The 26,484-nt window shown below is 44.4% G+C and overlaps 3 protein-coding genes across 6 annotated transcripts in view; 2 read left to right on the forward strand and 1 right to left on the reverse strand.

The window, feature by feature from the left end:
* The window catches only part of LOC120052367 (ATP-binding cassette sub-family C member 8-like), a 146,896-nt gene extending 144,372 nt beyond the window's left edge, over positions 1 to 2,524 (forward strand). Inside the window, exons 38-39 of the mRNA XM_038999224.1 lie at positions 1,524 to 1,586; positions 2,387 to 2,524. Coding sequence (XP_038855152.1) covers positions 1,524 to 1,586; positions 2,387 to 2,524 — 201 coding nt within the window. The remainder of the gene's footprint in view (positions 1 to 1,523; positions 1,587 to 2,386) is intronic.
* A 4,419-nt stretch (positions 2,525 to 6,943) lies between these two features.
* On the forward strand, positions 6,944 to 8,113 carry LOC120051693 (ATP-sensitive inward rectifier potassium channel 11-like). The gene has a single exon (XM_038998580.1). It carries the CDS (start codon positions 6,944 to 6,946, stop codon positions 8,111 to 8,113), a length of 1,170 nt encoding a protein of 389 aa, XP_038854508.1.
* A 2,331-nt stretch (positions 8,114 to 10,444) lies between these two features.
* The window catches only part of LOC120052368 (MOB kinase activator 2-like), a 110,477-nt gene continuing 94,437 nt past the window's right edge, over positions 10,445 to 26,484 (reverse strand). For all 4 annotated transcript variants that reach the window (XM_038999228.1, XM_038999227.1, XM_038999226.1 and 1 more), the window contains exons 2-5: positions 21,153 to 21,313; positions 18,346 to 18,439; positions 12,466 to 12,590; positions 10,445 to 12,195 (exon numbers count right to left, since the gene is read on the reverse strand). In XM_038999228.1, coding sequence (XP_038855156.1) covers positions 11,885 to 12,195; positions 12,466 to 12,590; positions 18,346 to 18,439; positions 21,153 to 21,313 — 691 coding nt within the window. In that variant the 3' untranslated portion in view covers positions 10,445 to 11,884. The remainder of the gene's footprint in view (positions 12,196 to 12,465; positions 12,591 to 18,345; positions 18,440 to 21,152; positions 21,314 to 26,484) is intronic.

A 26,484-nucleotide genomic window follows, 5' to 3' on the forward strand; every position in this document is an offset into this window, starting at 1 on the left:
CAAATAATGAAGTGAAATTAAGAAAATAACTTTTTCAAAAAAAATTACAAAATTAAAAACGTGCGTGCATATGTATTCACCCCCTTTGCTGTGAAGCCCCTAAATAAGATATGGTGCAACCAATGACCTTCAGAAGTCACATAATTAGTTAAATAAAGTCCACCTGTGTGCAATCTAAGTGTCACATGATCTGAGTATACATACACCTGTTCTGAAAGGCCCCAGAGTCTGCAACACCACTAAGAAAGGGGCACCACCAAGCAAGCGGCACCATGAAGGCCAAGGAGCTCTCCAAGCAGGTCAGGGACAAAGTTGTGGAGAAGTACAGATCAGGGTTGGGTTATGAAAATATATCAGAAATTTTGAACATCCCACGGAGCACCATTAAATCCATTTTTTTTTTTATTGAAAGAATATGACACAAAAACAAACCTGCCAAGAGATGGCCACCCACCATAACTCACAGACCAGGCAAGGAGGGCATTAATCAGAGAGGCAACAAAGAGACCAAAGATAACCCCGAAGGAGCTGCAAAGCTCCACAGCGGAGATTGGAGTATCTTTATGGAAGAGTGGCCAGAAAAAAGCCATTTTTTGAAGAAAAGAAATAAGCAAACACGTTTGGTGTTCGCCAAAAGGCATGTGGGAGACTCCCCAAACATATGGAAGAAGGTACTCTGGTCAGATGAGACTAAAATTGTGCTTTTTGGCCATCAAGGAAAACATTATGTCTGGCGCAAACCCAACACCTCTCATCACCCCGAGAAACCATCCCCACAATGAAGCATGGTGAAGGCAGCATCATGCTGTGGGGATGTTTTTCATCAGCAGGGACTGGGAAACTGGTCAGAATTGAAAGAATGATGGATGGCGCTAAATACAGGGAAATTCTTGTGGGAAACCTGTTTCAGTCTTCCAGATATTTGAGATGGGACGGAGGTTCACCTTCCAGCAGGACAATGACCCTAAGTGTACTGCTAAAGAAACACTCAAGTGGTTTAAGGGGAAACATTTAAATGTATTGGAATGGCCTAGTCAAAGCCCAGACCTTAATCCAATTGAGAATCTGTGGTATGACTTAAAGATTGCTGTACACTAGCGGAACCCATCCAACTTGAACGAGCTGGAGCAGTTTTGACTTGAGGAATGGGCAAAAATCCCAGTGGCTAGATGTGCCAAGCTTATGGAGACATATCCCAAGAGACTTACAGCTGTAATTGCTGCAAAAGGTGGGTCTACAAAGTATTGACTTTGGGGGGTGAATAGTTATGCACACTCAAGTTTTCAGTTTATTTGTCTTATTTCTTGTTTGTTTCACAATCTTCAAAGTGGTAGGCATGTTGTGTAAATCAAATGATACAAACCCCCCAAAAAATCTATTTTAATTTCAGGTTGTAAGGCAACAAAATAGGAAAAATGCCAAGGGGGGTGAATACTTTCGCAAGCCACTGTATAAAAACATCATGTTACTACAGGCTCATCCTCATCTTCTGCTTTTGTCTTGTGACTGTATTGTGCCTACAGGAGAGCATCCTGCAGAAGGTGGTGATGACTGCCTTTGCTGACAGAACAGTGGTTACCATAGCAGTAAGTATCTCTGTTGTAAGGTCCCCAGTTCTGTCTCACCGATATGAAAGCCGATACATCCTGACATGTACTGACGTCAGGTGACCACTGGAGACTTATGATATATTGAGTGTCAGTAGCTCTTCTGCTATGACCTTAATGCAAATGGTGGCAAGGTTGAATCATAGAAATAGAACTGGAATCTGAACTGGTAGCGCAGGAGGGCCCAACTCTAGTCCTGGAGGGCCACCGTCCTGCTGGTTTGTGATTTTCTATTGGACTACATTCTGTGGGAGCAAAAATGCTTTTTATGCACTTGGAAATTAGAATAACAAGAGTCAAAAGTGACTACCAGGCTGCTATGGTGGTTTCCCATGGGGAAGTGAGATGGAGAGAGGACCCTAGGAGATGGCTTACTCATTGGGGCTCCCGAGTGGCGCAGCGGTCTAAGGCACTGCAGGGTGTCACTATAGACACCCTGGTTCAATTCCAGGCTGTATCACAACCGGCCGTGATTGGGAGTCCCATAGGGCGGCACACAATTGGCAGAGTGTCGTCCGGGATTGGCCGGTGTAGGCCGTCATTGTAAATAAGAATTTGTTCTTAATTTACTTGCCCAGTTAAATTAAGGTTAAATTGAATAAGGGTAGATCCCTGAAATATATCTTTAGTAGGTCTATGGTGGTCATCGTGTGCATAGCATTTACAGTATATTTGTAATCTATGTAACCCCGAATGTCAAAAGACTGAAGTTGTTATTTTGTATTTATTTCTCTCTAACCTAATGTTTCTTTCTTTCTCTCTTTTCTTTCTGTACTTAGCATCGTGTCCACACCATCCTGAATGCAGATCTGGTGATAGTGATGAAGAGAGGGATCATTCTAGAATACGACAGACCCCAGGCACTGCTGGAGAAAGAGGACAGCGTCTTTGCCGCATTCGTCAAGGCGGACAAGTGACCGATGAGGAAGAGGGAGGAAATTCAAAGTGCATTTGAAGAGCTTATTTCCAAAACGCTATATCCACCAACTTTTAACATTTGTGTTTTTTCATCAGAAATTATTTCTTATGTGTATATTCATGTGTGTGTAAAATATTACTATTCTTAGATTTTTTATTCATAGATTTTAGATGTGTAAGAAAATGTGTTTTTTCTAAATGCTATATATTCATTGTTTAGTTGGAATGGAATATTGGTGTCCTGTATATTTGACTGTGATATGTGGTTGTCTCACCTAGCCATTTTAAGATGAATGCACTTACTGTAAGTCGCTCTGGATAAGAGGCTCTGCCAAATGTAAATGTTTTACATACAGATCTTATATTACTGTATTGACTTATTTTCTAAAACATTTTTTAAATATTTGTCACATCTATAATTTGTAAATTTCTTACATTTGTGTAGGCAGATATATATATATATATATATGAGAGAGAGAGAGAGAGAATTTTGCTAAAAAAACATGATTATTTGTCTCTCTGAAATGAAACCACCAAGTGATAGATTTTAAACAAATACATGTCTGTCATTGAAAAACCCCATACCATGATTAGATAGTGAAAAAACTCACCAATCTCTTTCAGAAGTTCTTTAATCAAGAAAAGCTAATTTATCAACATTTCTGAAAATGGATATATAGCATTTTAGAATGAAACTCTTTACTTGTACCATGGGCTGTATATTATTATTCTATTTTCTAATCCTGTATGATATTTGTACATAACATGTTAATTCTATGTTAATAAAAAACATAATCATTGCACAGCAGTGTTATGCCTACAGTTTATTTGACAGGAAGGTAGTTTTGTGTGACCTCACAATGTACAAAGACAAGCAAGTCAGCTGTGGAAGGCTGGGTTAGAATGACACTTCAACTGACTCTGGGCTGTGTTCTAGAAATAGTCAATACTATCTAGCTGAAGCAGCTCCCAGACAGAAAAAAGTCCCAGGAACAGTGTGTCTTTTTGGAGTTAAGGGTTAGGTTAGGGTTGGGGTTCATGTAAGCGTTGGACTTAAGGGCTGTGGAACAGGTGACACCAGGGTATCACAGTGCCAGTGCCTGCAATGCAAGCAAGGTTTATATTGGACGTGTTTATAGGAATGCCAAGGTTAATATTAACATTTATGGAGTCCACTGGTTTGTTATGGGGGCCCCCAGCACCCATGGACATTCTGGAAATGTGAACCCAGTTCAGCATGGGTTTTGTGTATCGTGACTGAGAAAGTTACACAAGGGACGTCAGAAACAAAGATTTAGGACCTGAATCATAGCCTTGTAAACAGCATGAGAGGGATTCAGATTCCATGTGTATGTAATGGGCCTTCTCCAGGGTTGCTGGACAATGGTCCACAAACACCAACACAGTCGTGAAGAGGCCACGACAACACCTCTTCCCCCTCAGGAGGCTGAAAAGATTTGGCATGGGCCCTCAGATCCTCAAAAAGTTCTACAGCTGCACCATTGAGAGGATCTTGACTGGCTGCATCACCGCCTGGTACTGCAACTGCTTGGCATCCGACCGCAAGGCGCTACAGAGGATAGTGCATAGGACCCAGTAGATCACTGGGGCCAAACTTCCTGCCATCCAGGACCTCTATACCAGGCGGTGTCAGAGGAAGGCCCTAAAAAATTGTCAAAGACTGTTCTCTCTGCTACCGCATGGAAAGCGGTACCGATGCACCAATTCTACAACCAACAGGACCCTGAACAGCTTCTACCCCCAAGCCATAACATGACTACATAATTGTTTAAATAGTTAACCAAATAGCTACGCTGACAATGTGCATTGACCCTTTTTGCACAAACTTTTTTGATTCATCACATATGCTGCTGTTAGTTTATTATACGCTGCTGTTAGTTTATTATTTTGTCACGTTATTCCTAGTTATATATACATATCTAGCTCAATTACCTCGTACCCCTGCACATGGACTCGATACTGGTACCCCTTGTATATATAGACAAGTTACTTTTATTATTACGTGTTTTACTTTTCTATTTCTCTACTGTCTTCCTCTCTGCATTGTTGGGAAGGGCCCTTAAGTATCCATTTCACTGTTAGTCTACACCTGTTGTTACGACCCAGTTTCTACCCCCAAGCCATAAGACTGCTACATAATTGTTTAAATAGTTAATGGATGTCAGAAACAAAACACCTGCCCGAGACATCACTGAGACATCACCGAGACATCACCGAGACATCACTGAGACATTACACTCTTTTCCCTTCTTTAGCCCCTGTTTCTTGTTTTGTTTTAATCTCTGTTTTTTGTTTAGTTTCTACTATTGTAAAGCACTTTGGGTCATTGAAAAATCGCTATTTAAGTCCCATGTATTATTATTATGTTTAGGTCTATTGTCTGAGATACATGTAGTTTGATAGTGTATTGTCTATTTTTTTCTTATTAATATATTATGTCATTAGTGTTTGGGAAGATTGTCTATAATTGAGAATGAATAAATAACCTTCCATATGTGAAAAGGTTCTAATTCGATCATTTGAGTTGATACATTGATTAACTAAATGTAGTTCATTGATCCCTAGAGAGGGAAATGCCATCAGCATAGCCCAGACTTTCAGATGATGTTTCATATTAGGCTACTGATCAAGTACAGCTGAAAGAGGAACAGTTTCTTCTGCCTAATGCCTTCCCTGCTCAAGCTCTGGTTTCAGCCAGGTCACACCAGATGGTCCTCAGGACGTTAGGAGATGTCTTCAATACCGGCCACTAGGGGCAACATGAGCCCCTATTACTGTCTAGTAATATAATTATCAATAATTGATTGGACTTATACAATGCTTTTTCTAGTCACCCAAAGTGCTTTATGGGGGAAGCTCATCTCATCCACCACCAATGTGTAGCACCCAATGTCTTGCGGCAGAATGATCACCACACATCAGCTATCAGGTGGAGGTGAGGAGTGATATATACCAATTAGTAATGAGGGAAATGATTAGGTGGCCATGATAGAAATGGGGTCAGGTTGGGAATTTAGCCAGGACACCAGGGTTAACACCCCTACTCTTATGATAATTGCCATGAGATCTTTAGTGACTACAGAGAGTAAGAACACCTGTTTAACATTCCATCTGAAAGACAGCATCCTACAAAGGGTGATGTCCCCATCACTACCCTGGGGTCTTGGGATATGATTTTAGGAATAATTCCTCCTTCTGGCCCTCCAACACCACTTCCAGCAGCATCTGATCCATGGCTTAAGCCACCAGCTCTGGCTCCGAAGATTGCGCCTTCAATTCCAGTGCTAGGGACTTGTTTTTATTTTTTTCTGTCCCTAACCTTAACCCTTACCTAACCAGTCAAAATTCATGCCTAAATTTAACTGTCAAGTTTTTCTGTTTTAACCCTATCCCAAACCTTAACCCTTACCTTAACCAGTCGGAATGAATGGCTAAACTGAACCATCAAAATACTGAAGAGATTCTGTGAGATCTTGTTGCTAATTTAGCAGCACTGAGCTTCATCTAACCTGCCTGTCTCCCATAGAGATAGTTAGATGACACAACATTGTAACTGTTCTATTATGGCATCTGTGAGAGCATGGGCAGTGCCATTGAGGCAATCTCCATTTTGAAGTAATCAATTATCTTCTTCTACTACTTCTATGAGTTGGTAAACAAACTGGAAGGGTGCATACTACCACTTTGAGTGTGTTGTTTGAACAGGTATAAAGCCAAGGTTGGCGATTTATTGCCACTGCAGTTATACTTCATTGGCTGAACCCTCCTGGTGACCTGGATGGAATTATGTGATCCTTCCTTAACCAATAGGAAGTCCCACCCAGTTGACTACTTAAAAATGGCGAAAGTCCTCTAAAACTGGCTTTTGGGAAATGGAGTCCTCTATGTATCTCTATGCTCCCTCATCAGAACAATGGGGCCGGAGTAATTGTATCACCTCTGGGTAAAACACTCGGGTTAGTAGACGATTTCACCACTCCTGTTACGATATATCTACCTCGTTAAAGGTTTGCCTATACATGAGAGAATTCTGTTTTCATCGAGTGAAAAGCGCGCCAGACCGGTGCGTCAACTGCGAAGGAAATATCGAGTTGCAGTTCGTGACTGACAGCGGCAGCTGAATCTTCTCATGAGACCTGGGCGGCTATGGTGGTGTCCCTGCCTAACCGATGTGAGGAGCACACATAGTTTTAGAAACTCGATGACAGCACAACACTCTCTCCTGCGAGCTGCTGTCATTCGGAAAGAGTACTGTCACTGGAGGTTGACCTTCGACTAGAAGACACAGTTGAGAAAAGGAATTCCTTAGCCTATATATTTCATCAAGATAAGAGGTAGCTAATCTTCGTAATCCAAAGCAAGTGGTTAGGGGGTGACTAGTAGGCTATGGGAGCATTATGCTTTCCCGAAAAGGACTGATCCCGGACGACTACTTGCTGACCCGCTTGGCTGAGGATGTCCAGCAGCCTAAATTCAAGGCGTCAAAAGCGCGGAAGGCTCGGTTCGTCGCCAAAAACGGAACCTGTAATGTGGCCCACACGAACATTCGCGAACAGGGACGGTTCCTACAGGATGTTTTCACCACTTTAGTGGATCTAAAATGGCTTCACTTACTTATCATTTTCACTATGTCATTTCTGTGCAGCTGGCTGCTGTTTGCAATGGTTTGGTGGCTCATTGCCTTTGCGCACGGCGACCTGGATCAAAAGGGTGACGACTTTGTCCCGTGCGTGACGGACATCCACTCCTTCTCCTCTGCGTTTCTTTTCTCCATAGAGGTACAGGTGACCATCGGGTTCGGGGGGCGCATGGTCACAGAGGAATGCTTGTCTGCCATAGTGGTCCTTATCATTCAGAACATCGTGGGCTTGCTGATTAACGCCATAATGCTGGGGTGTATCTTTATGAAGACGGCCCAGGCCAACCGGCGCGCCGAAACGCTGATCTTCAGCAAGCACGCCGTCATCTCCATCCGAAATAACAAACTGTGCTTTATGATCCGTTTAGGGGACCTGCGGAAGAGCATGATCATTAGTGCCACCGTGCGGATGCAGGTGGTAAGGCGCAGCACCACTTCGGAGGGCGACGTGGTCCCCCTGGACCAGATAGACATTCACATGGACAACCCCGTGGGGACCAACGGCATTTTCCTGGTGGTCCCTCTCATCATATGCCACGTTATTGACAAAGACAGCCCGCTCTACGAGCTATCGCCAGCGGATTTACAAAATAATGATATCGAGGTGGTAGTGGTGCTGGAGGGGGTGGTGGAGACCACGGGTATAACCACCCAGGCCCGTACATCATACCTGTCTGAGGAGATACTGTGGGGGCAGCGCTTTGTGCCCACTATATCCGAGGAGGAGGGCATGTATGCGGTGGACTATTCTAAATTCGGTAACACAGTTAGAGTAGCGACACCCAGCTGCAGTGCCAAGAAACTGGATGAGAAGGGAGGCATCGCCAGGTTTAAACTGCACGAGCACGCTACCCCGCGGCCGTCGGTGAGAAGGCGGCGGCTCTCACTGCGCATGAAGCAATACAGCACCATCAGCCCACTAGCCTAAATAGCCCACTTTTACAGGTATAAAGGAGTTGCCATTGCATTTTGTATATGAAAGTAATAGATTTTTATTACCTATTGAATTTTAATGGATCTTTTTCTAATGCTACAGAAATGAAATGTTTATTATGTCCTAGCAGTGTTATTATTCTGTTCCATGGTACCCAAAGGGTGTGCAGGCCTTTTTTCTTGCCCAGTCCTAACACCTGCTTCAACCAAGGAAGTGATTAGCAGTAGCGTGCATCATGGGTAAAAATCACTGCGGAAGCCAGAAAAAAAGATCGATAACCTGCTAGTTCATATGCCTTGCGACCGTGATATAGGCCTAAGGAAAGGAAAGGGGAATACCTAGTCAGTTGTTCAACTGAATGTATTCAACTGAAATGTGTCTTACGCATTTAAACCAACCCCTCTGAATCAGAGAGGCGAAGACAATAAGAAGACAGTGGCAGAATAAATTCCACCGCACCTTTGTTTCATCACAAAACCGGGGGGCAACCTCTGTCGGGTGAAGTCTACAAGGCATATTTCACGTAACAAACAGTTACATGATCATCGTCAAGAAAGGGAATGTTTCCGACTTTTTCGGACTACTAAACAACCATGGAGAGTTATTGCAAGTTGCAAAGAAAACAGGAGCTGCCTCCACTATTCCAGCAACATTTCATCATCATCAAATCACCTATGCTTAGTCTAATACAGTGACAACCAAAAACAATTTAGTCCAATCAACATAAGATACATATGATGTGGCTGTCCATGGTTCTGATTTGTGTGTGTGCAAGCAGAAAAAACATGTTGGCTCAACCTACTTGTAGAGTAATGGAGTACCATAGTATGAGTCATAATATCCATAAAACCTAGCAGTCAAACAAGGAAATGGTTCCAATCGTTTTTCCACCATACATTTTTTCCCATAGGGGATTTTAGAAACACTTAAAATAAGGGCTGTGCTTTGTGTAGGTTTACCCAGGAGTGACATTTTGATAACTGTAAATCTCTCGGACAAGGTGACTTTTATCAAAAAATTTGCCTGTATTTACCCCACAAAAATAAAATACTAATTAGCTGACGTGTCTATCAGAAAGAACTACAAATGCAATGATCTGAACGAGACTGCCGAATCAAGGCAAAGAATCTCTGGATTAACTATGTAATGTTAGGTAAATGTAGTAATTAATAAATTGGCAAAATGTCTTTAAATTGACAATTCTGTCAACTGTCTTGTGCAAAAGTTTTGAATTGACACAATACCTGTTAGTAAAACTGTCAACTAGAGGTGACATGCAGGATCTTGCAGGGATTCTTGCTTGAGAAATGAATCTTTGCTAAGAAGCCATTTTTGTTTCTTTTTGACTATTTTATATGAATATAATCACAGTAAGGTGCTTACTTGTTAACCCAAAATTTGAAATCGAGATAAAAATGTCTGCACTGGAACTTAAAATAAATAGAATGGTTAAATTAGCATTATCTAGAGCCCTCAGATATTAGACTTTTGTTGCATTTAAAGCTGCAATATGTAACTTTCACATAGAAATATGAGTTATAGATCTGTCACTCATTGAAAACAATTCTAAGTGCAGTGCACCTTTAATGGGGCTCACACACACACTCCCCCCTGTAATTCATACTCAGCTCTGGCCTAGAATAAAAACCTTCACAGCCTTTGGGTATAGTAAAGACCAGGATCAAAGAACACTATTTTGTAGCCTAATAGCCACATAGCCCTATTATAGACTGCAAATGTAAATGCGACATTACCTGAAGCATTAGGTGATTTTAGATGCCTGAATGTCTTGTTTTAGCAATCCCACAATATGCATGTATCAAATACATTCTTAATCCAGGTCCTAAATGAAAACATATGCACATGTATGACCGAATGCAGTTTGATAGATTTATAACATTATACAAAGTTATGCAAGTACTGTATCCAGTTCGGAGGCAGAGGCCAGTGTGTGTGTACTGGTACCCGAACCTCCCACTGAAGAACTAGCCTCCTGCAGGCTTTCCATCTGGCACTGCATTGAAACCAGTAGAACTGACACTGTGGCCCTCGAGGTCTTGAGCACTGTTGATCTATATAATGATGCTCTTGTATGGTAAAAATCACTATGGTTTTTGATAGTGTTTATGCAAAGCTTGACTTCGGCAATAAAGAGGAAACGCCTGTTGAAAAGCACTTGACATGTACTGTGTGTGTGTATATATATATATATATGGATGATATGCAGAGGAGTTTCCTTGAAAAAAGTGACATGTTTTCCGTGTCATATTTCTATGCATGTCACACATCATCATCAGGTTGACAGAAGACAACATGAGACCGAGCGGCATTTATGTATTTTATTCGATTATAATCAGCAGAGCTTAAAATATTAAATTGCTTTTAACTTAGTTAATAATTAAAATACATAAAAATGAAAGCCAGAACTGAAGAACCCTGCAAATAAAACAAAATTAAAATAAATAAAATAAGAGAAGAATAAACCCTCGACACAGAGGCTGTCTGATTCCTCTTTCCACTCTCTGTACAGTGAAGATGAAGCAGACCGTGCACTTTTCTATATATGTGTAGGATAACATTAGAAGGGAAAATAAAACCCCAAAAGACAAGGGGCTGGGCTGGGGGGCTTCTTCAGCAATACAGAACAGTAAAGCACACCACACTCCTCCTTTCCTCTCCTCTTTCTGGGCCTGCAGACATTACCAATGTCCTTGTCCTTCTCCTGTGCTGCTAGAGAGGGCAGGGTGGCCAACGCTCCATCACACCGCAGCAAACAGCAGTTCCCTGGGGAAGAGGTCTCCACTCTCCACCAACCTCCCGTCACCAGACATGGGCACCCGTCTGTCTGGTCATATTAAATATCTTACATAGAATTTTGATATCTTCTTATCTCCCTGTTTGCGTGGCAGTGCCACCCTATGTCTATACTGCCCCCTATGGGTGGCCTCTGGGACAGGGATGTTAAAGAGGGGTTCCTCAGGTGAATACATGACTAAAGTAATATGAGAATGACAACTGTAATATTGAAAGGACAGAGTAGTTTTGTGGACAGAGAGAGAGCGAGGGTGGGAGAGAATAATAGCAGTGACTTGTGTTCTCTCTGGTCCTGAGTAGGAAGCGCTTTAATCATCTCCAGATTAACAACTCAAACAGTGATTGGCTAGTATTGTCCCACTAGGTAGTAACCTGGCTCCCTATAGACCTTCCCCCTTCAATCCTCCCACCACTAGGCAGGAGCGAAGAGCCAATACTCATTGTTGAGTCACCTTTTCTCCACACAATAACACTGTACAATAGTACGTTCAAGCAAAGCAGTCACCATCCTGAACTGTACTTTAGGCAGAGAACAGAGGGAGAGAAGGGCAAACAGAAACACTGTCTCAAATGAGAAAAACAAATACAACTGAATAAAACTTTTCCAACAGAATAAAATAAAAGTCAAATAAAACCAAAATTAAAATAAAAAACATTACATATTTGTTCCTAGTTTAAATTGCAGAGCAGATGGGAGGGATTTGCCCCTGGAAGGAACACGCTCACACCAATTCCTGTTGGCGTGACAACACCCCCCCCCCCCCCCCCCCCCTCAAATAAACCTTCCTTCCGGCTGGTTGGTGTCAGTGAAATATCAGGTTAGTGGAAGGTTTCTAAGTCCTGCTGCTGGAGCCTGAGGTCTAGGAAGGGGACCAGGAACGTTTCCATCTCTTCTCTATCTTAATCTTCTACCGTCTTCTTCCCGGGGCTGCTTGTCACGGCAACCCCTGCTCATCTCTCCGTCACATGGTTGTGTGGGGAGGGGGAGGGGGCCGAGTTAGGGGAGGCGGGTGCTGGGGTGGGGGGCACGGGGGCGCAGAGGATTTCGGACAGGTCGTCCATGATACAGGTCTCCTTGGGGTCGACCAGGTTGAATTCCCTTACGAAAACAATGAAATGTGCGTACAGAGTGTTCAAGTGACCCTGCAGGTCCAGAGCCACTGTCTCCTTAAAATGAGCCCAGTAGAGGTGAGCCAGGACGTGGAAGAGGTACCGGCAAATCTTCTTTACCAAAGAGTCAAACGAGTTGGGGAACTCTTTGCCTGCACGGAGAAAGAGAGGAGAGAAAAGGGAGAACGAGCATGGTTAAAAATATTGTGGTCTTTTTTAGTTGGTTTGGCATTGCCAAGCTACTGTTCCTAAAGTCCAAAAATAATTCAAGGACTTGTACTACTTGAGACATTAGAGGGCAGCAACGGCACAGTTCACAAAGTCCCCGCTTCAGTGTGACGTCAGAGGAGAAGAGGCTACAGTAGTGCCGACTGACCACAGCGAGGCTCTGCATGTCTGGAGTGGACCAGAGCTCAACTCACCATATTTCGTAGGGAAGTTTTCCTCTTCTGTGACCAGCTTCTGCACCAGACTCATGACGAAGTCGACGTACTGAGGGGCAGTGCATTTTGTCTTCTTCCCCCTCTCGTCATACCAGTAGTATATTCTGGACACAAACAGAAAGACAGAGTGGGTTATTTTTCTATGTCACTACTGCCTCATGTGTACATACATGCGCTTTGAAATGTACATGATCTAGGCTGTTATTCCTTCATCTAGTAGTGATTGCTGACAAGTCATCTGATCTTTAACAGGAACAACCTGGTAGGTTCAATTCCTACCTACATCTCATTAATCATCTCTGGTAAAAGGATGAGTACGAACTGAGGCAGCTTTCTTGCACGGCAAGGTGCTTTTACAGAAACTCAAAATGGCTGAATCATTCACTTCATAATGTTGAAAGATGGAAGACACTAGGCCTATGTGAGAGCCCCCACATTCACAGCATTTCCTCATCTCGAAACAAGACCAAAAGTCATTTTAACCCAACGTGATGAATGACTGAACTGTGTTTTAGATTTTATACCCTCCCCGACTATCTATGTTCTATTTAAGTGATTAATAGTGCTAAGATTCTCTTTTTTATATATTTTTTATTTGTGCCGGCCACGATTTAGCAGTGTGTGTGGTGGGGGGGTTGTAACCTATTGTAAATGGTAGTTTGCAAAAAAGAAAAAAGAAAAATCTATTCTTCCAAAACTGCAGCTCATGGTTGGAACACATATACTCCTACTTTAATCAACAAGTCCCTTTAGAATCTGTGACAGAGCTGTCCCTTTAGAATCTGTGACAGAGCTGTCCCTTTAGAATCTGTGACAGAGCTGTCCCTTTAGAATCTGTGACAGAGCTGTCCCTTTAGAATCTGTGACAGAGCTGTCCCTTTAGAATCTGTGACAGAGCTGTCATGATTTAACAAGGAATGTAGCTTGTCTACAGTTTCTTTAATGCAGCACTCGTGCAGCACGCGTCTGTGTGTGTAGAGGGAGAGGTCGGATGGAAATTGAGTGAGACATGTAACAGAGGGGAAATGTAGGGAGAAGAACTGTGACTTGGCTAATACACATAACAAATGGAAAGAACACGTGTAGTAATGGTCGTCTTTGCGACAGAATTTCACCGGCCTGTTCGGGCAGCTACAAAACAGATTCCAAATGCCTGAAGCCTACTGTATGACTGCGATATAACTTTATTGCCCCCTTGCGGTCATACCACGCAATAGGATTTCATGTGGCATTTTATTAAAATGCTCTTATTGTTTTAACGGAAAACTGGTACAAAAAAAATATCCATTTGTCACATCCCTAGTGTGGATCTGCCAAACAGGCCTCCAGCCCAGCCAACCCCACCACCTCCTAAAATAGACATGTTTGCATATTTTCATTCCAGTGGACTTAGCGAACCCCCTGTCCTGGCCCTTCCATTTCCTGATTGGGCCGAATTCCCTGCAGTCTCGGAGTAACACGACACTGATCCCCCAGTCGCACGGCCGCTCACTCTGACTGGTCAAACATTTCCGGAGAGGGGTGACCCAGTTAGACGGTGGTTGTAACTGAATGCCGCCCCTCAGGGCTAGCCACGGGGTATCATGAGTTAGCAAGGTCAAATGGCAAGTCAGTGAAGCCGCCAAACAAAGCTAGCATGGCTAGCATGACACAGGCAACCAGGGAATACTGTACTATAGCTAGCAGCGGGATAGTGACGCTAGGCTGGGCATGAGCGCTAAAGGGGTCATAAACTACAGACCACTTTACCACAGACACCACAAGTCAAATAAGAGAACTCAGGGAAGGACCATCTAAGAGTTAGCAAGGTCAAAGCTAGCATGGCTAAAGCAAAAGGGAAACAGAGCTATCAGTAAGATAGCTATTAACTAATGAAGCTAGCAGGGTATGTTAGCTGAGAGGCTGGCAAAACTAAAAGGGGTAACTGATCTAGCACAGGCACCAAATGAGGCCTAGGGCAGAGCTAGCAAGGTCTGTAGGAACTACCTAGGTCAATCTAAAAGGCTAATAGCTTGTAAACAACGGTCGCACAATCTCAAAGCTAGCTAGAACGCAGTAGAGGTAAAGGGTGGATGGAGTAGTGAGCCTTTTTGGTTGAAAAGACATTGAAATATGTCTTTCAACCAATTGTGCTCACTGGGATGGTTGTGTTAGCACTAGCAGCGTGGTCTGGGATTACACATCCTGACTGTACAGCATCCACTGAACCTGCAGGAGGGACTTACTGACCACAGGCCCAGAACCAACACCAGGACAGGGACTCCACACTGAGGACTTACTGACCACAGGACCAGGTCAAGGACTCTACGCTGAGGAGATTACAGCACTAACACACACACACACACACACACACAGCTACCCCAAAACACAGACTGACACACGCCCAGCTACCCCAAAACACAAACAGACACATCCAGGTACCCCAAAACACAGACTGACACACACCCAGCTACCCCAAAACAGACAAGCTTACAAAGACTGACACAGCCCACCAAAAAACACACCCACCCATTCACCCACCCACAGAAAATGGGCTTAGATAACTACCAAATGGGCCTGTTCCCATAGCTCATGGAAAGTTCCCCCTAAAATAGCTTCACAATGCCTGGGGCAAGAGGGCATGGACCGTGACTGTGTGTCTCAGTTGTGAGATGGATGCGTTCCTGCCAGGCGGAGGAAGGAAAGGACGGGGTGCTGTTACTGTGGTACACCATTAGACTGACTGACTGCCTGGCTGGCTGGCTAGCTACAGGACGCCTCTGCATAAACTCAGCAAAAAAAGAAACGTCCCTTTTTCAGGACCCTGTTGCTCAAAGACAATTCGTAAAAATCCAAATAACTTCACAGATCTTCATTGTAAAGGGTTTAAACACTGTTTCCATGCTTGTTCAATGAACCATAAACAATTAATGAACATGCACCTGTGGAACGGTCGTTAAGACACTAACAGCTTACAGACGGTAGGCAATTAAGGTCAAAGTTATGAAAACTTAGGACACTAAAGAGGCCTTTCTACTGACTCTGAAAAACACCAAAAGAAAGATGCCCAGGGTCCCTGCTCATCTGTGCGAACGTGCCTTAGGCATGCTGCAAGGAGGCATGAGGACTGCAGATGTGGCCTAAGACAGCGCTACAGGGAGGCAGTGGCAGACCACGTGTAACAACACCTGCACAGGATCGGTACATCCGAAGATCACACCTGCGGGACAGGTACAGGATGGCAACAACAACTGCCCGAGTTACACCAGGAACGCACAATCCCTCCAGCAGTGCTCAGACTGTCCGCAATAGGCTGAGAGAGGATGGACTGAGGGCTTGTAGGCCTGTTGTAAGGCAGGTCCTCACCAGACATCACCGGCAACAACGTCACCTATGGGCACAAACCCACCGTCGCTGGACCAGACAGGACTGGCAAAAAGTGCTCTTCGCTGACGAGTCGCGGTTTGGTCTCACCAGGGGTGATGGTCAGATTCGCATTTATCGTCGAAGGAATGAGCGTTACACCGAGGCCTGTACTCTGGAGCGGGATCGATTTGGAGGTGGAGGGTCCGTCATGGTCTGGGACGGTGTGTCACAGCATCATCGGACTGAGCGTGTTGTCATTGCATGCAATCTCAACGCTGTTCGTTACAGGAAAGACATCCTCCTCCCTCATGTGGTACCCTTCCTGCAGGCTCATTCTGACATGACCCTCCAGCATGACAATGCCACCAGCCATATTGCTCGTTCTGTGTATGATTTCAGGAATGTCAGTGTTCTGCCATGGCCAACGAAGAGCCTGGATCTCAATCCCACTGAGCACGTCTGGGACCTGTTGGATCGGAGGGTGAGGGCTAGGGCCATTCCCCTCCAGAAATGTCCGGGAACTTGCAGGTGCCTTAATGGAGGATTTAGGTAACATCTCACGGCAAGAACTGGCAAATCTGGTGCAGTCCATGAGGAGGAGATGCACTGCAGTACTTAATGCAGCTGGTGGGCACACCAGATACTGACTGTTACTTTTGATTTTGACCCCCCCTTTGTTCAGGGACACATTATTCCATTTCTGTTAGTCACATAAACTGAACAAGTTCCACAGACATGTCTCAGTTGTTGAATCTTGCTATGTCCATACAAATATTTACACATTTTATGTTTGCTGAAAATAAACGCAGTTGACAGTGAGAGGACGTTTCTTTTGTTGCTGAGTTTATATTACAGCTTACGGCTACAACCCTCGTTGGAAACACTGGAGGCATCTGGTTCATGGGGTTTGCTTTTGGAAATGTACTTCACTACAATATTGCACACTTTGTACAGCCACCTCTATTTAGCTGTTTGCTACCATGTAGCCTATTATTGTAACCTAACAATAGGCTTAACCATACAGGATTCCTTCACATGCTTGACACAGAACATCAACTTCTCCCACTATTTAGGGTGTGGGTACCCACAGTAGCAAAAAAGGTGACAGCGGGTGTGGAAAAATACAGTAACGTTAAATGGGGTCAACCCTGTAACATGTTAGTCACCTGACAAATCTGGCATTTCTCAACGGCTTCTCCATTGTTTGTTTTTCCTCTGTCATTACCTCTCCGTGTTTGTAGTGTGGTTGAGCCTAAATGTGTGGATCTGTTTTTTTACGGTCCTATAACTAGGTGTAGGTGAGGGTGGCCTCTTTCCAAAGAGAAGGTCTCACAACAAGACGCCACCTCGCCCCGACAGGGTCAACTCATTGGGTAAATACTCAGTCAACCTCCTCCACTCTGCTAGACAGGGATGAATAGGCCTCCATGTTATGTCTAACACTTGTTTTACTACTGCAGCGGTAGGCCCTGCCTTTGTACCGAGGTAGATAAACAGGAGCTCTCTGTACAGAGTATAGGTATTCCTTTATGAACAACGATGGCTGACGGTGATATTTGACGACCCTGTTTGGACTTCTGAGCTAAACTATCACAGTGCTGGTACAGTGATGACTCATGTTCTCCCATAATGACTTCTATATGTTTAAAAGGGTTTTACGACAGGGACAATAACTATTAGCTAGATAGTTCCTTCTTGTTACGTTGGCATTGGAACGCACAGAAATAAAATCTCCTCAGAACTGTTTGATCTCTGCTCTCTATCCTCACTACGCACCAGTCCAGACAGGAACACTGTGTTCAGAGACCTCACTACGCACCAGTCCAGACAGGAACACTGTGTTCAGAGACCTCACTACGCACCAGTCCAGACAGAAACACTGTGTTCAGAGACCTCACTACGCACCAGTCCAGACAGGAACACTGTGTTCAGAGACCTCACTACGCACCAGTCCAGACAGGAACACAAGACACCTCAGAAAGGCTCATGTGATTCGAAGAATACTCGCAGCATATTCCAACATTCTCTCACTAACATTAGATAACTCTAAAGTTCTCAACTGTACAAAACACAGACACACACAGACAGAGACAGACAGAGAGCCAGACAGACAGAGACAGACAGAGAGCCAGACAGACAGAGACAGACAGACAGAGACGCAGAGAGCCAGACAGACAGAGACGCAGAGAGCCAGACAGACAGGGACGCAGAGAGCCAGACAGAGAGCCAGACAGACAGCGAGCCACACAGCGAGCCAGACAGCGAGCCAGACAGACAGCGAGCCAGACAGACAGCGAGCCAGACAGACAGAGAAGGAACACAAACAACAGAAAGACATAGGGAACAGTGAGTACAGCCCTGTGGTCAGGAGCTCTCCTGCTTTCAACAGACGGTCTGTTGCCGTGTCAGCGCATCCTTGATAAATTATCCAATGGGTTGTGAGACTTCTGATAAATAACCCAATTGGAGGCCAGAGAAGTGATGAATAAACCAATGGTGGGGGAGATGACTTACGTGTTGCAGGCCGTCATGGCTTGACAGGTGTCCCCAGTACAGAACTCTGAGATGGTGCTGTACTGCAGGTTTATTAGATTGAAGAAGGTCGTCGCTGAAGGGAGAGAAGAGCAGCACACTCAGTAATACCCACAGTCTGCTCAAGGCCTAGCCTCGTCAAATAGTCTACATACATCAAATGCCTTCAAATACTTAGGCTGCTACTTTGAAGTATTTGATATGCTATTTGATCCAAGTAAGTACTGTTCTTGAACACAATAATTCTGCAGTGTAAAGTTTACAGTGAATGGAACAACAAACCCAATGTTTTGTTGACGATATTTCATGTCATATGCAACACTTTGAACTGTACAGTTGTGCCCCAGGTATAAGACAGAGAGGGAGGAGGTTGGAGGTATTAGCAGGTTACTGAACTGTTGCCTCCATTCATGACTGGTATTTTTGCAACTTCTTTATATGTTTCTTAGGCTTCTTTGGCAAATGTTTGTGGCCAAAATTAACAGACAGTTCACATAAAAAGTGGCTGAAAAACATTCTTCCCAAGACGAGTGCCGTTTGAGTTCCAAGGCCTATTAGTGGTTGATACGAGTCGATACGGACGGGGCTTGGCCTAGTTGCCTAACTCCCTGATTTCACGCAGAAAAATGCAGTCGCAGGCTAAAACAGGTTCCATTTGTTTTTACATGATGCGGTTTCTCAACACAGACTGATAAAACAACTCACAGTGAGAACACAGGGTGTTACAGGACATACAAACCCCCAGAGAAGATGCCTAAGATGCCTGTAAACTATCAACAGCAGATATTCTTGTATGGTATAATGTTTAAGATAATAGTTAACCGTTTGGGGAGAAGACACTAGATAAAAACACTGTATAGAACAGGCAGTGGATTGTCAATGGAGGATGTAGCCATTTCATCCTGCAGGAAATTACAGGGGTTCAGACACTTCCAGAGGAGATGTCTAAGATGGAGATGCCTGATATGGTGTTGTTGTTCTTATAGAGTCATTATATAACGTAAGGAGCTGAACCTGGAGCTAAACTTCTTGAGGATTTAGCTGCAGTGCTGTTATAGAATACACATCCAAAGAGAAGACAGTGAAAAGGCAGAAACGGGGAAATATAAGTAAATCTGTCGAGTGTTTAGCTTTCTGGAAGCGTTATCTTGTGTCTGGACAGACTAGTGGAATCTCAAATACACTGCTCAAAAAAATTAAGGGAACACTTAAACAACACAATGTAACTCCAAGTCAATCACACTTCTGTGAAATCAAACTGTCCACTTAGGAAGCAACACTGATTGACAATAAATTTCACATGCTGTTGGGCAAATGGAATAGACAAACGGTGGAAATTATAGGCAATTAGCAAGACACCCCCAATAAAGGAGTGATTCTGCAGGTGGTGACCACAGACCACTTCTCAGTTCCTATGCTTCCTGGCTGATGTTTTGGCCACTTTTGAATGCTGGCGGTGCTTTCACTCTAGTGGTAGCATGAGATGGAGTCTACAACCCACACAAGTGGCTCAGGTAGTGCAGCTCATCCAGGATGGCACATCAATGCGAGCTGTGGCAAGAAGTTTTGCTGTGTCTGTCAGCGTAGTGTCCAGAGCATGGAGGCGCTACCAAGAGACAGGCCAGTACATCAGGAGACGTGGAGGAGGCCGTAGGAGGGCAACAACCCAGCAGCAGGACCGCTACCTCCCCCTTTGTGCAAGGAGGAGCACTGCCAGAGCCCTGCAAAATGACCTCCAGCAGGCCACAAATGTGCATGTGTCAGCATATGGTCTCACAAGGGCTCTGAGGATCTCATCTCGGTACCTAATGGCAGTCAGGTTACCTCTGGCGAGCACATGGAGGGCTGTGCGGCCCCACAAAGAAATGCCACCCCACACCGTGACTGACCCACCGCCAAACCGGTCATGCTGGAGGATGTTGCAGGCAGCAGAACGTTCTCCACGGCGTCTCCAGACTCTGTCACGTCTGTCACATGTGCTCAGTGTGAACCTGCTTTCATCTGTGAAGAGCACAGGGCGCCAGTGGCGAATTTGCCAATCTTGGTGTTCTCTGGCAAATGCCAAACGTCCTGCACGGTGTTGGGCTGTAAGCACAACCCCCACCTGTGGACGTCGGGCCCTCATACCACCCTCATGGAGTCTGTTTCTGACCGTTTGAGCAGACACATGCACATTTGTGGCCTGCTGGAGGTCATTTTGCAGGGCTCTGGCAGTGCTCCTCCTTGCACAAAGGCGGAGGTAGCGGTCCTGCTGCTGGGTTGTTGCCCTCCTACGGCCTCCTCCACGTCTCCTGATGTACTGGCCTGTCTCCTGGTAGCGCCTCCATGCTCTGGACACTACGCTGACAGACACAGCAAACCTTCTTGCCACAGCTCGCATTGATGTGCCATCCTGGATGAGCTGCACTACCTGAGCCACTTGTGTGGGTTGTAGACTCCATCTCATGCTACCACTAGAGTGAGAGCACCTCCAGCATTCAAAAGTGAGCAAAACATCAGCCAGGAAGCATAGGAACTGAGAAGTGGTCTGTGGTCACCACCTGCAGAATCACTCCTTTATTGGGGGTGTCTCGCTAATTGCCTATAATTTCCACCTTTTGTCTATTCCATTTGCACAACAGCATGTGAAATTTATTGTCAATCAGTGTTGCTTCCTAAGTGGACAGTTTGATTTCACAAAAGTGTGATTGACTTGGAGTTACATTGTGTTGTTTAAGTGTTCCCTTTATTTTTTTGAGCAGTGTATGACCCAAAAATGTTTTAATTGTGATTAGCTGCTGGTAACTCACTGTTGCTGGCGAGCCATTCGTTGAGGTCTATCTCCCTGGGCAGCAGCACCAGCTCTTTCAGGTCGAAGTCCACCACGCGTACTTTAGTGAACTCTGCCTCCAGATACTGCTTCTTCTCTTCCGCTGGCGGCTTCTTCCCATTGGGCTTCGTCTTAGACTTCCTGTAGGGGACAGGAAGAGGAAAGGGGACAGGTTAGAGCAATTCACAGGGACATTCACAGACGAAAGAGGACATTTTTAGAACTCTTCAGTTCGACTCAAATCAAGGCAGGGACTGCAGCTAGCAACTAAAGTCTTACATTGCAGGTAAGTGGTTTCGAATGCATTAAATGCACGTTAACGGAAAGTGGAACTGAATATGTAAACAGCCTTTAGCCACTGCTAACCGACAACCCTGTGTTTCACACTCACAGGTCTGCGCCGGGGTCACCGTGTCTCTCCCACTGTGGGATTTTGAGCCCGCTGAGGGCCATGCACCCAGCTTTTTGTTCCAGTACCTGACCCAGAGCATGACTCCTGACCTGCCGTTAGGACCAGTTACCACACAGTTAGCCGCCCACAGCGCCATGTACTTCCAGCACTATTTTTTAGCAGGGGACTGTCATATCACACTCCCACTACACTTCCAGGTCCAAAACCCTCCGCCCCCCCCACCTGAAAATCTTGTTCACTAATACAGCCTATCCAGGGGTTGAATGGGTTAATAGGCTAGTGAAACAAGTACAGACAACGGCAGGGTTGTGGGACAATGCAGGCATGGCTCAATTGAAGGAAAGACCATTAGAGCACAGAGGTATTACGTTTGTTTTCCTATTTTCTGGCATCCCTCTTCATGGCAGTCAAGTGTTCAGGGTTTAACATCTTGGGGTTTTCACTGAGCTCTGACTTCTATTGAGTTTGTGTCCCACTCTAGAACACGATTAGCATTCCAACGGCTTAATTCCTCGCTCCCTCTTCATTATTTCCATTTCTCGCTCTCTCCCTCTCTTTTTGCTGTCTTCAGTTTGGGTTTGTTTAAGGACAGGGGAGTTTCACTTTCTGCCCTGAATTTATTGCGCCTCTGTTGACCTTAATTTCCACCATCCACCCCCTCCAGTCCACAACCTGTCTAAACACAATATAACTCCCCCTCCCATGTGTTCTTGGCTCTAGCCTTTCCCTCTCAGATCCTAACTCCTGGAAGACTGGCGGAGGTCCAGAATCAGGAGGAACAAAGTGAGAGCAGTGTGGCTCTGATGACAGTCTGGCTCCTGCTGAATAATCAGAAGCATACATCTGTGCTTCCAGTTCCACACACACATTGAAAGACAGAGGAAACTACCTTTACATGCACAGATAATGTCTAGAACGTTCACTGACAACTTTTCATGTTTGAGGACTATAACCACCCTCTACTGCAGGTGTGTCAAACTCATTTTGCTACGGGGGCCGAATTGAAAATGTGTTTCATTTCCTTGCCGTCAAAATTTGGAAAATAATTTCCACTAGACATCATGTTGGGAATTTTTGATGCTCCCTGACTGTCTAGCTTTAATTTCACTAATTCTTACCGAGCCGGACAGTCAAGAAACTGTATGTATATAGGTCCATTATCCTTCTACAGTTTCCTTTTGATTTTAGACATTTAAAATGATATTGAGTTTAAATATATATATATATACACACACACACACACACACACACACACACACACACACACACACACACACACACACACACACACACACACACACACACACACACACACACACACACACAAAATAATAAACACTACATTCAAAAGTTTGGGTTCATTTAAAAATATCCTTGTTTTCAAAAGCACATTTATTGTCCATTAAAATAACATCAAATTGATCAGAAATATAGTGTCGACATTGTTAATGTTGTAAATGACTATTGTAGCTGGAAACGGCAGATTTTTATGGACTATCTACATAGGCATATAGTGTATGTAAACTTCTGACCCATCAGTTAGGATCACCACTTTATTTTAAGAATGTGAAATGTCAGAATAATAGTAGAGAGAATGAATTATTTCAGCTTTTATTTCTTTCATCACATTCCCAGTGGGTCAGAAGTCTACATATACTCAATTAGTATTTAGTAGCATTGCCTTTAAATTGTTTAACTTGGTCAAACATTTTGGGGAGCCTTCCACAAGCTTCCCACAATAAGTTGGGTGAATTTTGGCCCATTCCTCCTGACAGAGCTGGTGTGACTGAGTCCGGTTTTTCAGTTCTGTCCACAAATTTTCTATAGGATTGAGGTCAGGGCTTTGTGATGGCCACTCCCAATATCTTGACTTTCTTGTCCTTAAGCCAACTTTGGAAGTATGCTTGGGGTCATTGTCCATTTGGAAGACCCATTTGTGACCAAGCTTTAACTTCCTGACTGATGTCCTGAGATGTTGCTTCAATATATCCACATAATTTTCCTGCCTCATGGTGCCATCTATTTTGTGAAGTGCACCAGTACCTCCTGCAGCAAAGCACCCCCACAACATGATGCTGCCACCCCCGTGCTTCACAGTTGGGATGGTGTTCTTCGGTTTGCAAGCCTCCCCCTTTTTCCTCCAAACATAACGATGGTTATTATGGCAAAACAGTTCTGTTTTTGTTTCATCAGACCAGAGGACATTTCTCCAAAAAGTACTATCTTTGTCTCCATGTGCAGTTGCAAACAGTAGTCTGGCTTCTTTATGGCGGTTTTGGAGCAGTGGCTTCTTCCTTGCTGAGGGGCCTTTCAGGTTATGACGATATAGGACTCGTTTTACTGTGGATATAGACACTTTTGTACCCGTTTCCTCCAGCATCTTCACAAGGTCCTTTGCTGTTTTTCTGGGATTGATTTGCACTCTTCGCACCAAATTACGTTAATCTCTTGGAGACAGAACGCATCTCCTTCCTGAGTGGCATGACAGCTGCGTGGTCCCATGGTGTTCATACTTGCGTACTATTGTTTGTACAGGTTGAACGTGGTACCTTCAGGCGTTTGGGAATTGCTCCCAAAGATGAACCAGACTTGTGGAGGTCTATAAATTCAATTCTGAGGTCTTGGCTGATTTATTTTGATTTCCCATGATGTCAAGCAACGAGGCACTGAGTGTGAAGGTAGGCCTTGAAATACATCCACAGGTACACCTCCAATTGACTCAAATGATGTCAATTCGCCTATCAAAAGCTTCTAAAGCCATGACATCATTTCCTGGAATTTTCCAAGCTGTTTAAAGACAGTCAACTTAGTGTATGTAAACTTCTGACCCACTGGAATTGTGATACAGTGAATTATAAGTGAAATAATCTGTCTGTAAACAATTATTGGAAAAATGACTTGTGTCATACACAAAGTAGATGTCCTACCCGAAAACTATAGTTTGTTAACAAGAAATGTGTGGAGTGGTTGAAAAACTAGTTTTAATGACTCCAACATAAGTGTATGTAAACTTCCCACTTCAAATGTAATATATATATATTTTTTTGGGGGGGGGGGGGGGGGACTTCCCAGCTCTATGGTCTGACTCACTGTCCCGAGGACTAGAGGGCTGTAGATTAGAAATGAGAGACACACACAAACCAGCCCTGGTCAGTTCTTGAGCGTTACTGCGGGACCAGGATGGGACCAGGATGGTGACAGCTGTCCAGCTGGTCAGGCAATGAGATGGACTTATAGAGAGAGGCAGAGCGACAGAAGGAGAAAGTGAGGGTCATTGACAGAGCCAACAGCTGTGAGATCCAGTCAGCCAGACAGCCATGCAGCTGTTGAACCCACAACTGCCAGGCCCCTATAAAGACCTCCAATCAAATCGGAGTTGGTGAATTTGGTTATTGAATTAAAAAAAGGATTTAAGACACACACACTCTGCATTCCTCCCAGATTAAGACAGGCCCTCTGTGAGTGTTCAGTCCTGTCTGTTTCTCCTCCAGAAATCATCCTGAGACTTCAAAGGCAAGCATGCAAAAACCTTGACAAATACACACACACTTCAAGTAGTCTGATTGAATAACCCATTAAATGTTGGCTAGACTAGGTCCCTGAACACTATCATTTGAGTCCCAGTCTTAAGAGACCCAGCTGGTGAGCGTGACTACATAGTCTATGGCATGCATGGTTTCCTCCTAGTACCAGACAGTGCCAACTTCCTGTCCATTCACCAGCCAGACATGACTGGCCTTGGCCTCTGGTCTGATCTAGCCTGGTGAGCAGGACGCATACAATGCCTTTTATGGAAAAGACCCTGCCTGGGAGAACTTCACCAAGAGCAGGCACAGTCCTATGTGAGTATCAGGGGAGGGGTGCTAGCAGAGAGGAAGTTCTCTTTATCCTAAAATAAACTAATTGCTCCAGAATGTACCTCCTTGTACCACACATATGTGGGAAGGAGGCAGGGTTTGGAAAATTAGGGAAAAGGCGAGACAGGAAGTGGCTTAGTGATACAGAATGTTTTCAAAAAGGGAAAAAAAAGTTGGCCAAGAGGGCAGAGAAAGATGACAAGAAAGGCCTGAGCCAGATGAGAGGTTAAAGAGGGCAGTGTAAGGCCTCAGGCTCTTGACCCTGGACAGGTGAGTCTGTGGTCACAGAGAGGGAGAGACAGGTCGACATGAAAAACAAATGATGGAAGAGGAGAGGGAGAATAAAGAGGGAAATAGAAGGGGAAGAAAAGAGAGATTCGTTAATAATTAGCTAGGAGTGTTATCTGCAGTGTCCCAGCCTTTAAATTAGGCCAGGAAAAATCAGCCCACTGGTGCATGGGAAGACTGGTGTAGCATGGTAAAATAGGACCTTTCCCACCTCAAAGAAGTGGTAGACTGTGACAAACTCAGGAAGAGGAGGACAGAGTGAGCGTGTTCGTGTTTCTGGCAACTTCTGTGGATCGTTTCAGAAGTAGACCATTCAGTGCCTGTGACCATCACTCATCAAGCAGAAAATCCACAGGTTTATCTACCACTGTGCAAATAGTGTCAGCACAGTGAGTGCAGTTCCCAATGCTCCTCATCAGGAGTCAACTAGTCTCGTAGGCCTGTAAGAAAAAGGCTGTGTGGCTGCCGAACGTGCAGTGTTCAAGACTAAAATAGATAACCCACTAAGGAGGCAGACTTCTGGCAGGTACAACACAAGACTGGCTGTTACTGCCCCAACAACCGGCTTCCAATTAATAGCATCATCATCATCTTCACTTGGGAACACACATTACACAATATGCAGAGGAATTAGCTGGAAGTGTTTTGACTGTATGCATTATGCTAACAGTGCTGGATGTAAGTAGGCAACCTTGGAATCGAGTCACATTGCCACGTTGTATACATGGCTAACTCTTTAGTTATCACCTGAACAA

The sequence above is a fragment of the Salvelinus namaycush genome, chromosome 8 (assembly GCF_016432855.1).
Source record: "Salvelinus namaycush isolate Seneca chromosome 8, SaNama_1.0, whole genome shotgun sequence".
NCBI classification, from domain to species: domain Eukaryota; kingdom Metazoa; phylum Chordata; class Actinopteri; order Salmoniformes; family Salmonidae; genus Salvelinus; species Salvelinus namaycush.

What these genes read in the sequence shown, in the direction of transcription:
- LOC120051693 (XM_038998580.1), top strand. Translation starts at nt 6,944, where the DNA reads ATGCTTTCCCGAAAAGGACTGATCCCGGACGACTACTTGCTGACCCGC.